Source organism: Haliotis cracherodii, unplaced genomic scaffold (genome assembly GCF_022045235.1).
Source record: "Haliotis cracherodii isolate W230 unplaced genomic scaffold, xgHalCrac1.p SCAF_11, whole genome shotgun sequence".
In the NCBI taxonomy this organism is placed as follows: domain Eukaryota; kingdom Metazoa; phylum Mollusca; class Gastropoda; order Lepetellida; family Haliotidae; genus Haliotis; species Haliotis cracherodii.
The window spans coordinates 20,070,307-20,083,734 of NW_027266266.1; the positions used below are offsets into that span (position 1 = coordinate 20,070,307).

General features: G+C 40.6%; 1 protein-coding gene across 4 annotated transcripts in view; it reads left to right on the forward strand.

Annotated features, from left to right (window-relative positions):
* The window catches only part of LOC139456309 (autism susceptibility gene 2 protein homolog), a 252,368-nt gene extending 239,436 nt beyond the window's left edge, over positions 1–12,932 (forward strand). For 3 of the 4 annotated variants that reach the window (XM_071237934.1, XM_071237935.1, XM_071237936.1), the window contains 9 exons: positions 1,448–1,653; positions 2,086–2,130; positions 2,689–2,793; positions 5,306–5,395; positions 8,151–8,352; positions 8,729–8,791; positions 9,208–9,285; positions 10,046–10,313; positions 10,927–12,932. In XM_071237934.1, the coding sequence (XP_071094035.1) occupies positions 1,448–1,653; positions 2,086–2,130; positions 2,689–2,793; positions 5,306–5,395; positions 8,151–8,352; positions 8,729–8,791; positions 9,208–9,285; positions 10,046–10,313; positions 10,927–11,845 (1,976 nt within the window). In that variant the 3' untranslated portion in view covers positions 11,846–12,932. The remainder of the gene's footprint in view (positions 1–1,447; positions 1,654–2,085; positions 2,131–2,688; positions 2,794–5,305; positions 5,396–8,150; positions 8,353–8,728; positions 8,792–9,207; positions 9,286–10,045; positions 10,314–10,926) is intronic. The other variant, XM_071237937.1, reaches the window with a different exon arrangement.
* Positions 12,933–13,428: the final 496 nt, after the last annotated feature.

Consider the following 13,428-nt stretch of genomic DNA (forward strand, 5'->3'; position numbering starts at 1 on the left):
GCCCCAATCGATCTTTGAACTCACTCAATACCTCTCAAGTTTTTTTGCCATACTACCATCACTAATCCATGTGTTACGTGTAGTTCGTCATGCTTTCTAAGGTGTGACGTCTTCAAACTGTGGGTCCTTTAAGATTATGTGCCTATTACGTTTTACAGCAAAGGGTCATTAATTTAAGTGACACTGACAGCAGATCGGCCAATGTTTCAGCATGATAAAGTTTAACCTGGTTTTGTTTGGTGCAACTGGGTTTTCATGTCGACATGCACCTGTTGCAAGTTAAATCAACTCTCTTCAATCGAGCCCCAACTCTTTTAGATCATCATAAAACCCAAACTAAATTATTGAACAGTTTTTGTTTTGGATAAGTATCAGAATATTAACTGCTGGCTCAGAGTGAGTGGTTATGGTCTGGTAACTTGCTACCAGGATGTAATGAGAGTGTTTTTGTTTTTTCCTGTCGAGCGAGCTATCTGCAGTGGCATGTGGATTGTGAGTCTGTGGTAGACTGATAGGGATTTCCGTCCGTCACTACACCGCCATGGATTGGTTCCCGTTCTACTTACTCTGATAGGACATCCCAAAGGAAATTAAGCTTAATATGTCATTTCTTGAGTGGTTGACCACAAGTTGAACAACAATGTGGAGGCCTGTTTGTGTGTACTGTATCTTGAAGATGGATGCTTCAGTTGGGACAAGGCCTTGGGATGACGTAGGAACTTCGAAGTACATGAATACATGACACTGTTTATGGATAGCAACTTCTTTTATTCACTCAGCATTCACCCAATGAAGGAGCATGAAGTAGCTCTGAAATGTCATGACAAAGAATAAAAGTAGTCTCTATCCATAAAAAGTCTCCTGTATTCATGATATGTGTACGTGGATGATAAGGAGATTTGTAATGGTAAAAATAAATGGCTAGATGTCGTGTTTCCAAACTTTCAAATGCCCTGGAGGTGTGCTGGTATATTTGGTAGACTTTCCCACAGAGATGAATTTAAATAATGATTAATTATACTGGTAAGATTATCCCTCAACAAGAAGACATGGGTAGTGTGTTGGATCAGTTGTCAGTCAGACATGTTGATTTAACAGAAAGGTGAAGGTCATGCTGATCGTGGACCTTTCTGAAAGGTATAAAATTTTCACGTCATGTAAAAATTAATTTATTCATGGATTCTTGCTTTAGTTCATAATTTCAGCATCAGAATCAGATATAGACGGGAAAGTGTCAGAAACCTGCATCAAGTCAGGCTTCTGCCCACATTCAGCTGACATGCCATGATATAGCAGAGATACTCTTCAGAGTTAGAAATTGGCACTAGTCCTCTAGTCCTTGCCAAACTTCCCAATAGTTAAGGTATCCTAAGGACCCAACTGGAAACTATTTTAAAAATTTTGTTGACCATTATGAATGCACGTTTATGATGTCCTTCTTTTCCAGATCAAGACTTTCTACATCAGGATCTCAATAATCGTATCCTAGCTCATAACCGCGAGACCAGTCAGCCAGTCGGGCCAACCCCCTACATCCGCAGCGAAACAACTCATCACCAGCATCAGCATCTTCACAATCACCAACACATGCATCAACACTACAACGCCCTGGGGCCGCCACCCTCACTCGTGCCGACCCCACCCCCTCATCTGGTAAGGCAACGTACATTGTAGAAAGCATTTGGGCATCTCAATATTCATTAACAGAATGCATTGGAGTCTCTCAGTATCTTGGGGGAATATTTGGGTCTCTGAATCGTGGGATAATATTTGGGTCTCTGAATCATGGGAGAATATTTGGGTCTCTGAATCATATCGGAGAATGTTTGGGTCTCTGAATCATGGGAGAATATTTGGGTCTCTGAATCAAATCGGAGAATGTTTGGGTCTCAGAATATCTTGTAGGTGAATATTTTGGTGAGAATGTCTCTATAAGATGAGAGAATAGTTTGGTCTCTGTTTCATGTGAGAATATTTTGGTCTCTGTTTCTAACAGACTACAGAAATCCTCTTCTCGTGAAGTTGCTCTCTTTGTGACAATGTCTTATTTCTCACTGAACTAATTTCAATGCTCTTCTCTTTCAGTTTGATAAAATTCCAAAGGCATACGACAGTCTGTATCGGCCAAGTGTGAGTATCTCATGTCTTGCATACATGTAGCACATTGTATTGATGTAGGAAGCCTCTCCCTCTTTGTTTGTCCTGTTATGACTGAAGTCCCCTCTACAATCCATACCGGACACGACATTGGGAAGTTTTACTGACATTTGCTGCAGACTTCAAGCAATATGTCGACCACTGAGCATGTCCAGATACATCCCTGGGCTGTATAACATAAATTATTTTAAGGACTAATGATTGAAAAGAGTTTCCACCACTATGAGTAGGAATAACCTACAGTTGAAGTATTTACTCCACAAGTCTGAACACGGGTTGTTGGCCCTGTCACTTTGCTGTTTAAGCCGCATTCAGCAATATTCCAGCTATATGACAGCAGTCTGTAAATAATAAAGTCTCTCCAGACAATCCAGTGATTGACATCATGAGCATCAATCTATGCAATTGGGATACAATCACCATCCAAATCCGTTAGTCTGAAGCTGCCTTGATGAGGGTAAAAAGCCAACACATTTAACTTTTGGGACTATTTATGAGGCTATGTGTTGACGATGTTCTTTCTTTGTGTAGTTAATGCCGTCACCCTACCCAGGGTTCTCGTCCCTGCTACCCCCGGGGCCCGCTGCCAATCACCTCACCTCGGGGCTGCACGGTGCATTCCAACCCAAGGTTAGGGTAAGTACACCCTGGTTATTCCTCATCTTCTTCACTAGAAGGGGTTGGTAGTGACAGCTCATTGCATCACCTTTCTAAGTAGTCATAACACCTTGGTGTAGTTGCTTACATCCCACCATCATGGAGGGTAGTGGATTATAATATAAAAGAAATGTTTCTCGGTCATCGGCACATCACTTCAGATCCTTCACACCAGTCATTTAATTGCTGTGAAAGAAATATTTGTCAAATTTCCCTTGTCTCCATTCTACATGTTTGACAGCTGACTGTATCTATGAATTGAGTTCAATGTGTTCCCAGTTGTGTTTGTTGGAATTTCTAGGTGGAAATCAATTCATCACTTTTTTTTTCAAAAAAATTCCTTAATGTCTTTTAAGAGATATATGCCTGAGAAACATTTTTCATTCTTCTTTGCAGCCTAATGCTCCATCATTTCATTGTCATGTCTGTGGCTTTGGTGGCATGTGATATATCTCATGTTGTCATGGTATTATGTGATATATCTCATATTGTCATGGTATTATGTGATATATCTCATATTGTCATGGTATTATGTGATATATCTCATATTGTCATGGTATTATGTGATATATCTAATATTGTCATGGTATTATGTGATATATCTCACATTGTCATGGTATTATGTGATATATCTCATGTCATGGTATTATGTGATATATCTAATATTGTCATGGTATTATGTGATATATCTCATATTGTCATGGTATTATGTTCCATGACATTTGCTAAAAAGATTTCGCTGGCCAAAAGAATCATTTTAACTTTTTGAGGAACAGGAACAGGATCAGGAACATTGGGTTCACGTTTTGTCTGGCTGAACATGTGGAGATTTGGTCTCAACTGTTATAATTAATTCATACACAGTTTGGAATAATAATTCGACTTAAAGTAGTCACACTGCAACATTTGTAGAAACCTCAGTGGGCAAAAACATACCACTCTTTATACAGTCATGTACACTTACCTGAAACCAAACACACATTCTCCCTACATCTTTGCCCATGTAGCAATTTGGACGTAAGTGTCCCGAACAGGAACACATGTAGTTAAAAGGCCGACTTTCCTAAGTATATAATTGCCTCACTTCTTTCTAACATAAGTGTTTCTTGAGATTATTATCACAGCTTTTTAAATAAAAGGAAAACATAACCGGCGCCTTCCATAATATGACTTTAACAATTATCAATGGAGCTTTTCAAGTGTGTAGAGTATATTCGTGACAAATGCTCCTTCATCGATAGCATCTCAAAACAAAGGAAAATGAGAATGTAACACTGACGGACATATTCATCAAAGAAAGGTTGATTATCAAAGGATGCAGAGGCGATATAATTGTTCCTTGTTGCAAGATAAAACTTCAAAACACTACTCCATTGGCAACTTGAGAAATTCTGGATTTTTTTTCCGAAGGAGGTTTTTCGTTGATGTTCCCATCGGTGCTGTGCAGATCAAATGCAAACTGTGTTGACTGGTGACTTTAATGTTAGCACTTTGTTTGGAATTTCAAAGACTTGCCGAAAAAAACGTGAATGAATCAAAGTGACGAGATGAAATTGATTCTTGTTCGTATACTCCCCAGACACTTTGATGTCCGCACAGAGATTCAGAACTGTAGTTCAGAAAACATGACGTGATTATCTTTATCTGTGACACAAAGCTGCTGAATTCTTTGATGCCCTGGGTTTTCTCGGTTGTAATACTGGGGAAAAAACTTTTTTTCTCTTCTGAAATGAAATCCAAACCCTTGAGTAACAAGTTCAGTATTACAGTTTCATGATCGACTTTTTCTGCTGAGCTTTATGTTTTGCTAATACAATGTTGATTACCCTGAAGAAGTCTTAAGTAATTGCATATTGTACATATTTATCAAGACAAGCAGTTGTGATTGAATTTTTCACTCCCCAAGAACTTTTATTGTAAAGAAATGTTTAAATATCATCAGACGAAGAATGATAGGTTTTCAGGCAGGCATGATGAGTAGGTGGAAGAGGAAAGCAAAAATGTTTTTGAAAAATCTACTTTTTCCATGAGTTTTGAAGAAATCATTTTCTAAAACTAGTCTTGAATAGGCTGATGAGCAAACTGAACAATTTTTTAGAACTTTAATAATATATTTGGTTTCTCATTGGAAATAAAAGAACTTGTTCTCAGCTGACATTTCAAAGATATTGGGGGAAATAACAAACTCTGTTAGTATTGCATCATTTTCATTTCCCTGAGGTCTTCGATTTCAAACAAAAATTGTAACCTTTTCAACAAAAACCTCTTGTAATTGTGAAACAAAACTCTCTGAAGCCTAAAACACAGCATCACAATCTACATCACTGAGGAAAAACATTTGTAAGGATTGAAGGGGGCAAGGAATGTTTCTGTGTGCGGTGTTAACAATAGGCAGCCATCTTGAATATTCCAGTATTGGGAGCATCTACTCTTTTTGTGACCCCGCAAAGTTGTATCTCTACATTATATGTTTTACCTATCTGCATTTCAGTCCATGCAGCCGTCAACGTCCTCTGTCCTACTTCCATTGAGGGACAGAGAAAAGCCACTGCCACCATCGACTTCTCTCCCACAGCAGAAAGTAGGCTCTCATTTCATTCTTCTAACAGTCATATTGCTTGTCGTTAGTGCATTGTAGTCGTAGTAGCTGGCTTACTGCCTCGAGCAGACAGGCCATTGCTGCATTAAACTTCATGGTGTGGTCACATTGCTGTGTTGGTGGTTGCATCTCATTCATAATTTGTTGGGGGAAGGAACCTGTAGGGGTTCATTGTCATTTTTAGTCTGGTCGTGTTTTTAGTAATGGCAGATTTATGAGACAAGAATAATAATCTGATCTGCATTCCTACATACTCATTGAACATAATCTGTATGCATGAGCTGATCATGAACAGCACTTGTTCACTCCGGGGTAGAATAGGTCTTCAGGAACCCCTGCTTGCCGTAAAAGGCGACTATGCTTGTCGTAAGAGGCGACTCGGGGAGATCTGGGGGTCAGGCTCGCTGACTTGGTTGATGCATGTCATTGTGTCCCAATTGCATGGAACGATGCTCACGATGTCAATCACTGGGTTGTCTGGTCCAGACTAATTTATTTAAAAGACTGCCGCCATATAGCTTGAATATTGTCAAGTGCAGCGTTAAACAACAAACAAACAAACACTGCTTTGCTCCTAATATCAGCAGTACGATATGATCTGAACACAAGCATCTTCTGATTTCCTCTCAATACGAGAGATTTCTGCTATGCTCTCAATACAGTCGGCTATGCTGTTCTTATCAGAGCATCTGCATATGCTTTTTATACAGGAGCACCCTGCTCTACTGATGAGAGCATTGTTAATTCTATGCTCTCCCCTTGAGAGCATTCACCATCTATGCTTTGCCATTGATTGCAGAGATCCTGCTATGCTCTACCCGTGAGAGCATAGATCCTGCTATGCTGTACTCAAGAGAGCATAGATCCTGCTATGATCCTGCTATGCTCTCGCCATCAGAGCGTTGACCTGCTATGCTCTACCCATGACAACTAGCTTTGTTCTCCATCCGCTAGACATCCTCCTCCTACATTTGTGGAATTAAGTTAGTGTCCCCAGCGGAATGGACTTGTAACAGAGTAGTGTGTTTTGCACATGGCTACAGCAATTGAGCATTTGTACAAGAAAGGGAAAAAACGACAAAATATCCTCCAAAAAAAAGGCACTCCAGGAAAAACAATGAACCAAACTTGATCAAGAACAAACTAATCAATTCTAAGGCAAGGCGTCATTGTTTCAAGACAAATTTGTGTTCACAAGTAGCTTCAGGTTAAGAGTCTAATTTTGTTATTTTTTTGGTGTGAATACAAGTAATACAATTTATGGTTGCATGATGACCGGGTTACAAAGGACGAAGCTTTCCGACTTCACGACTACTTTAGAAAGATCCCTATGCAGTTCTCTTTGAAATTCTCCAACAGATGTCTTCATAGGGAGTTTGGATCCCAGGAGAACTTGATTTCTTTCAAATCAGGATTCTTCGGAGACTGTCAGCTTTATGCCTTCAGGCTCATTCACTTTGTAATTTGCATACAAAACACATTTTTACGAGTTGCGAACTTTTTTAATCACAACGCAAGGACCCTTCAGGTTGAAGTCCATACACTACCGAATATTTTGCTGGAATTTACGTCTAGCAATATGCATGTCTCCTTAACCGAAGAGCTCGTCTTTGAATATTGATTTACACTCTGTGTTTACTTCAATGGTAAAGAGGAGGAGAAAAAATTGTGAATGCTCCACGCATTGCCCAAGGAGGGTATTTATCACCACTGAGTAAGGGTAATTAATCCTGCGTAGCAAGGATGGTGGAAATTTATTTTTTGCCAATCTCTGGAGAGATCTTGATTATCTTCCTATAGACGTGGAAGAAGTATCAAAGGAAAACGATGACATGTTACACAGGGAAATCAATAAGAAATCTTTAATGGATTTCCTCGGGGAGAAAATGATGGTTGTCGAGGACGTTTTTATGCCGACTTGAAAACCCTTCTGTCCCTGATAGCTTTTAGTGCTTGAAACTCGTTCTGAAAGCAAAGATGTTTTCTCCAAGTCGAGTCAAAGACCATTGGGGTTGGGCTAAGCATTTCTTTTGGAACCAACGGCTATGCAAGTAATGATTCGCAACAAATTAACATTCTCCAAACTCGCTCTTTACTAAAGTGCCATCTCGAATGGAGTACAATGAAAATCGTTAAAAGCTATGCGATCACAACCAACTGTCCTCGTGTTGATGGTATTGAGATATTGATATACCTTGCATGATTGCAAGAAGAGCGGCATGAATTGTGTCTGCGTAACGAGGAAGTAGCCTAGCCTTGAGAGACATCATTAGTGGCGATAGTTAGACATAATCATTTGGTGGTGTAGTTCCGTATTGATGAATGACTTCACTTGCCAAATTATTGTAATATTTTTGTTTTATTGATGGGCAATGTCATAATGATGTTTAAGGAGATGACTGTTTTTATGGCTTCAAATGTTACATCACAATTGGATTTTAGTATGGAATGCAGACAGGGACAATTGAATCTTCGATTTGGTCCCTCTTTGGCCATATTCGTTTCAATAATAGGATGAAATTGGGCATCAGTTGGCCCATGTACTGACAGGGCAATTGTTCATCTTGAACCAGGCTGAATTTGTGTCATCATGGCCAACGTTAACAATACTATTCTGTTGACTACCACGTTCATTTATGTCACAGCCCTTTGCTGAAGTTGTCTTAAGCATACCAAGATCCAAAATAACAAAAAGGAAATCATGAAACTTACCTCCCTTTTTCACTCTTCTTTGAAGAAGTCCGGAAAATGGTGTGCAGTCCATGTACGAGTGGCCTGGGAGATTTACCATCATCAGCAGAAGCAACAAAGTGACCCGACAAAGGGCCTAGAGGTGAAGCCAGGCGACCCTCTGCGCCCCCCTAGTCATCTCATGCCGGGTCCTGCCCTCCATCCCAGACCCCCAGAAATAGGGGGAGGTAACCCAGCTTCTCTGTTGGGTAAGTCGGGTAATTTTTAAGCATTTTGATATTGATAGCTCTTACCAAATGTTTAAATATTATAGTTATTGTGAACTTTTACACAAACACATACATGGTAAGATAGCGTCCACCATTGTACTTATTTCCACACATGTATGGGTTTATGGGCTCTGCTAAGCTGTCATCAGCTTTATCTTCCCTTAACTATCAAAAGTTGTGTGCCCTATGGGCAAGTATTCATCATATGTAGGATTTGCAGTTTTTCAAACAAAATTTGAGCTTGGTTTGTCTCTCTTAAATACATTTAAGTCTTGTTGTTAAAGCATTGAAATTATTAATGATTGGATAAACTGTGGAGGATTTCTTCCAATATTTCTATTCTTCTCTTTTTCAGCTTCTCACTCCAGAAGTTTATTAGAAGCCCATGGTTCCAACAGCTTCCTAAACCCTCATATAGGTATGTTGAGAAGTGTTCTAGTCAAGTGACTCAGATAGCTTATTTCAGAATGAAAGTTCATTTGCATGTATTTAGTGTAAATTGTGCAAGCCCAATTCATGTTGCTTGACAGCCTTTGTGGTCTAGTAGACAGAGGATCTGCCCGAAGAGTGGAAGGATGGTGGTTCGATTCTTATGTTTCACTACCCCTCATGTTGTTTCACAGACAGAAGTATTTTAAAAAGTGGCCATGAAACTTGGAAGCTTTTCATTCGGCTGTAGAACAAGGTAGTAGCTACTCTAGTGAGGCTACCCACCGTTGCCTGTAGAATCTTTTTTGTGTTTTTTTAAGACAAACTTCTTTTTACTTCAATGACTGATAAAGGAATAGTCTGGTCAAAGGGAGATAATTGACAGAATGTATTTTGCTGTTTCAGGAGTTCCGTCATTCCCCAGGCCATCCCCGTATCCAAGTACAGTCGGGTTCGGTGGCCTCGGTAGCCTAGGTAGCCTTGGTGAGTAGTCCATTCTCCCAGCTCACTACATCCTCAATGCTTGAGGCTTAGCGTGGGACCACCCTGTAAAGGTCCGGGTTAGAATTGGCCATAAGCAACCCATGCCTGTCGTAAGAGACAACTAAAAGGTCTGGTGGTCAGGCTCGCTGACTTGGTTAATGCATTTGACCGTCTCCCAATTGCGTAGATTTGATGCTCATGATGTCAACCACTGGATTGTCTGGTCCAGACTTGATTATTTAGCTTGGTCATATATAGCTGGAACATTACAAAGTGTCGCATTGAACAACAATGTCTTATAAGACACTAAACGGGTGTTAATAATAACTTATCATTAGCAGAACAACATGAAAACTCTTTGTAGACATGTACCAGGTGCACCCCCTACTTCACAGCTCTTTTTATTAGGGAAAAAGTGCACTATATATATATACACAAGAAAATAGGGAAGTCTGCAAAGATGACCTTTTTAGAGGTTGATCCCCAGGAGCGAACATGTTTTGATTTTCATTTCACTTGACCACCTGCCAGTTTAAAGCCAGTTAAACCACCTCCATGGTGTAGTGGATAGAGTGTCTGCCCGAAGAGCAGGTCGATGGTTTGATCCCCAGGCCGCCGTGTCACACCAGAAGACATTCAAAGATGGTGAATACCGACACATGTTGCTGCATGGAGTTTGATAATATGTTCAGTATGTCCGGAGATGTTAGTGATGAAGGATGTTTGACTGACTGCATCATCAGTGTTCTGTTTATTCCAGGAGGTAATCCATTTGGTTCTGGTCGTGACGTCACTGCAATACCCGGTGTAACACCCCCTCACGAATGGAATCGTCTGCATCGAACCCCTCCGTCATTCCCATCGTGGCCAAAGCTGGATCTCGACCGAGAGAGCGAGAGAGAACGTGAGCTTGAACGAGAGAGGGAGCGAGAACGGGAACAAAGGGAAAGGGAGCGAGAACGGGAACAACGGGAAAGGGACCGAGAACGGGAGTTAAATGAACGGAGGAGAGAAGAAGAAAGAGAACGGTGAGACAGCTGTTTGACTTTGAGTTTGACTTCGAGTTTGACTTCCATATCTTTATGAGGATCTGTATTGGGCAAGTACATTTAATTGGGATGACCTGTGAAGATACGGGGAGAATGGGTCTTCAAGAACCCATACATGCCGTAAAAGGCGACTATGCTTGTCGTAAGAGGCGATTAACAGGATTGGATGGTCAGACTCGCTGACTTGGTTAATGCATGTCAACGATCCCAATTGCGTTGATGTCATGATGTCAATCATTGGATTGTCTGGTCCAGACTCCATTATTTACAGACCACAGTCATATAGCTGGAATATTGCTCAGTGCTGCGTTAAACAACAAACAAACAAAATAATAGGGATCAAGTGTAGAACAGTGTGCTGCTTGAGAAATCCATTTTTGGTCTGATATTCTTGACTTGTTGTGGGCTTTTCTCCCACATCAAGCTGGCACCTGTGATGTGACCGAGACGGTGTTCAAAACTGCATTAAACCAGACTCATTCACTGATATTCCTTTTGATGAAGCTCTAGTGTTAACATGCTGGTGTTCTTCAGATAATGGAGGTAATAATTTTTTAGATGGTGCTATCATATGTGTTCCCTTCTTTTCCAGGGAGCGACGGAATGCCGAGTCGAGAGAACGTCTCAACAGTTTTGTGGACATTGAAAGATCTCGGGACAGATTTAAAGAGCATGAGCGTCGGCGATCTCGGTCAAGGTCAAGGTCACCAATGCGAAATGGTCGTGTAGACTCTGCCAAATCAGACACTAGCAGTTTAGAAAGGCAGAGTATAAAAGTGAAAGAGGAAAGGAGAGATGAAGAATTTATCAATAATATTAATAACATGAACGCTGAACGTGAAAAATTATTGAGGAACAATTTTGTCGGCCTTGGACATGTGCCTCCTGTTGGGTTTAATATGTTAGAGAGAAATCGTGTGCTAGGACCACATTATTTTCCAATGGATCGGCCACCTCATAGTCAACCTTTGTGGAACCCATTCGAGAAAAGTTTATCCATGAATCCCTTGGAATTAGATCGGGACCGAATGGCAGCCCTGAGATTCACTTCCCCAATGGCTGTGATTGAGCAGGAACGTCTGAAGGAGCAGATTATGCGAGAAGAAATGGAAATGAGGAGCCGATATCTTGACCGCATTCCATCATACGATAGGTTCGCCTTTGAGCAGAGCAAGCTGCCTATGAGGACACCCGATCCTTTGGGGCTTCCTCCTTTCTCAAGGACAATCAGTCCTGCTATTAACCACAGTGGTCACGGACACTCCCACCACAACCACAACCACAACCATAACCATAACCACAACCACACCGGCAGCAAGACGGCATCCCCTGCCATCATTCCTGGGGCTCCCCCGCCTCTGATACCATCTGCCTCTGCAACTCATTCTCGTAGTCATAACAACTCGCCAACAAGCAGCAAATCAAAAGGATGCAGTCCGGCTGACAGTACGAGCGAATTAAAAGACAAAAGGGACACAAGTTCAACAGATCCCGACGGTCACTCGCGGTAGTGTCGGCTTTTTATTGTGATGGGTTAGAATCATTGGTTGCAAAGTTAAATGTGCAATCGTGTGTGTATGTGGAATTGTATACTCTGTGGATGTGCTGTCTGTGTTCTTACCATGGTCGGATATGTGCTAATTGTGAAACGGGACGACCACAGTCGAAAGGGAGACACAAGTCAAACGATATGCAAACTTCCATACCGATTCTTAATGGAAAGTGCTCAGGCAACATATAAATCAAGTGCTTACAAAGCCGGACAAATCACTGGCGATAAGTAAACGTGTGAAAACAGGAATTTTCCCTCAGGAATTATTCCATTAACTCATGCCAAAAGACAAAAATCTACTGGTCAAAACCATTTCTTGTCGAGTGTGGCCGATATGGCTGCCTCTGTTAAAGTGTGATACATATGATATATTCGTCTGTGCAAAACTTTTACTACGACTTGAGCATTAAAAATGCACCAATAATGCAGAAATGGCACCGACATGTACGATTTGAAACTGGAAGAGGTTTCAAGGGAGATAACTCTGATCTCGGTCATTCCTGACTTCGCATCAGTATCTGCCAAAGCGTATTGTCCATTGGTTGTCGAAGTAAGATAACTGTTCTACGGAGGTATCCTGAGTGATTTGGTCGGCATCATATGCAATCCCATAATGCAGTGTACATGCTGCAACCACGTGCAGAATTGTTGTGAAATGCAATGACATTTGAAAGATGGCAAAGTTGTATAATTTAAATTATTTATCATGTGGTAAATTTGGTGTCTCAAAGAATGAACTCAATCTCTGCCTGGATCGATGTGAAACTTTAAGTTTTGTAAAATATGACAAAATTATTTTTGTCGCTGTGTTCTGAAATATTGTTTTCACTGCACCAGGAATTTATGGTTTACTAGTTAGAATGAATTTCTTTTTTATTTTGATATACTGGTATGAAACCATTATATATATTAAAGACTGATTTCAGCTCCAAGAATGTTTTTTCTCCTCCTAAGGGGCAGTTTGGGTGACCTTTGATCCAGAGGTCATCCCCGAAGCTTATATGTACTTGTATATACTGTATACAGTGTTTCTAGACACAATAGAAACATCTTAATAAACTCTAAATTAATTGAACAGAAAGTCTCATGCTTATTGATATCAGTGTCTGATGATGTACAAATACTTTGGCCCGAATCTCTGCTGACCATGTGGGAAGATCAACATGTAGAAAACCAGACTCGGTCACCAGTCCATCAGTCAGGAGGACACCCAGGGATAAATCAGTCACTAGTCCTTTGGTCTGCCGGAAAAACCAGGGATAGACTCAGTCACTAGTCCTTTGGTCCAAAACTAGTGAAAATATAAACCAACAAGTTGTTCTTTCCAAAATCTATTTATTTGACATTACTAGTCTGAAATGCGGATAAGTTGGATGTAACCATAGTTATTATATTACCTGGCAGTTTGATAGTTCTGGTTAATAAAAAAATATTCTGAAAACCAAAACCTCCACCTATCTGTCAGACACTCTCCTCCTGCTCAGTGCCTGGTCTGTCTGGTCCACGTTTACAGGCAGCTGTGATGTAGCAGCATAAAACCAC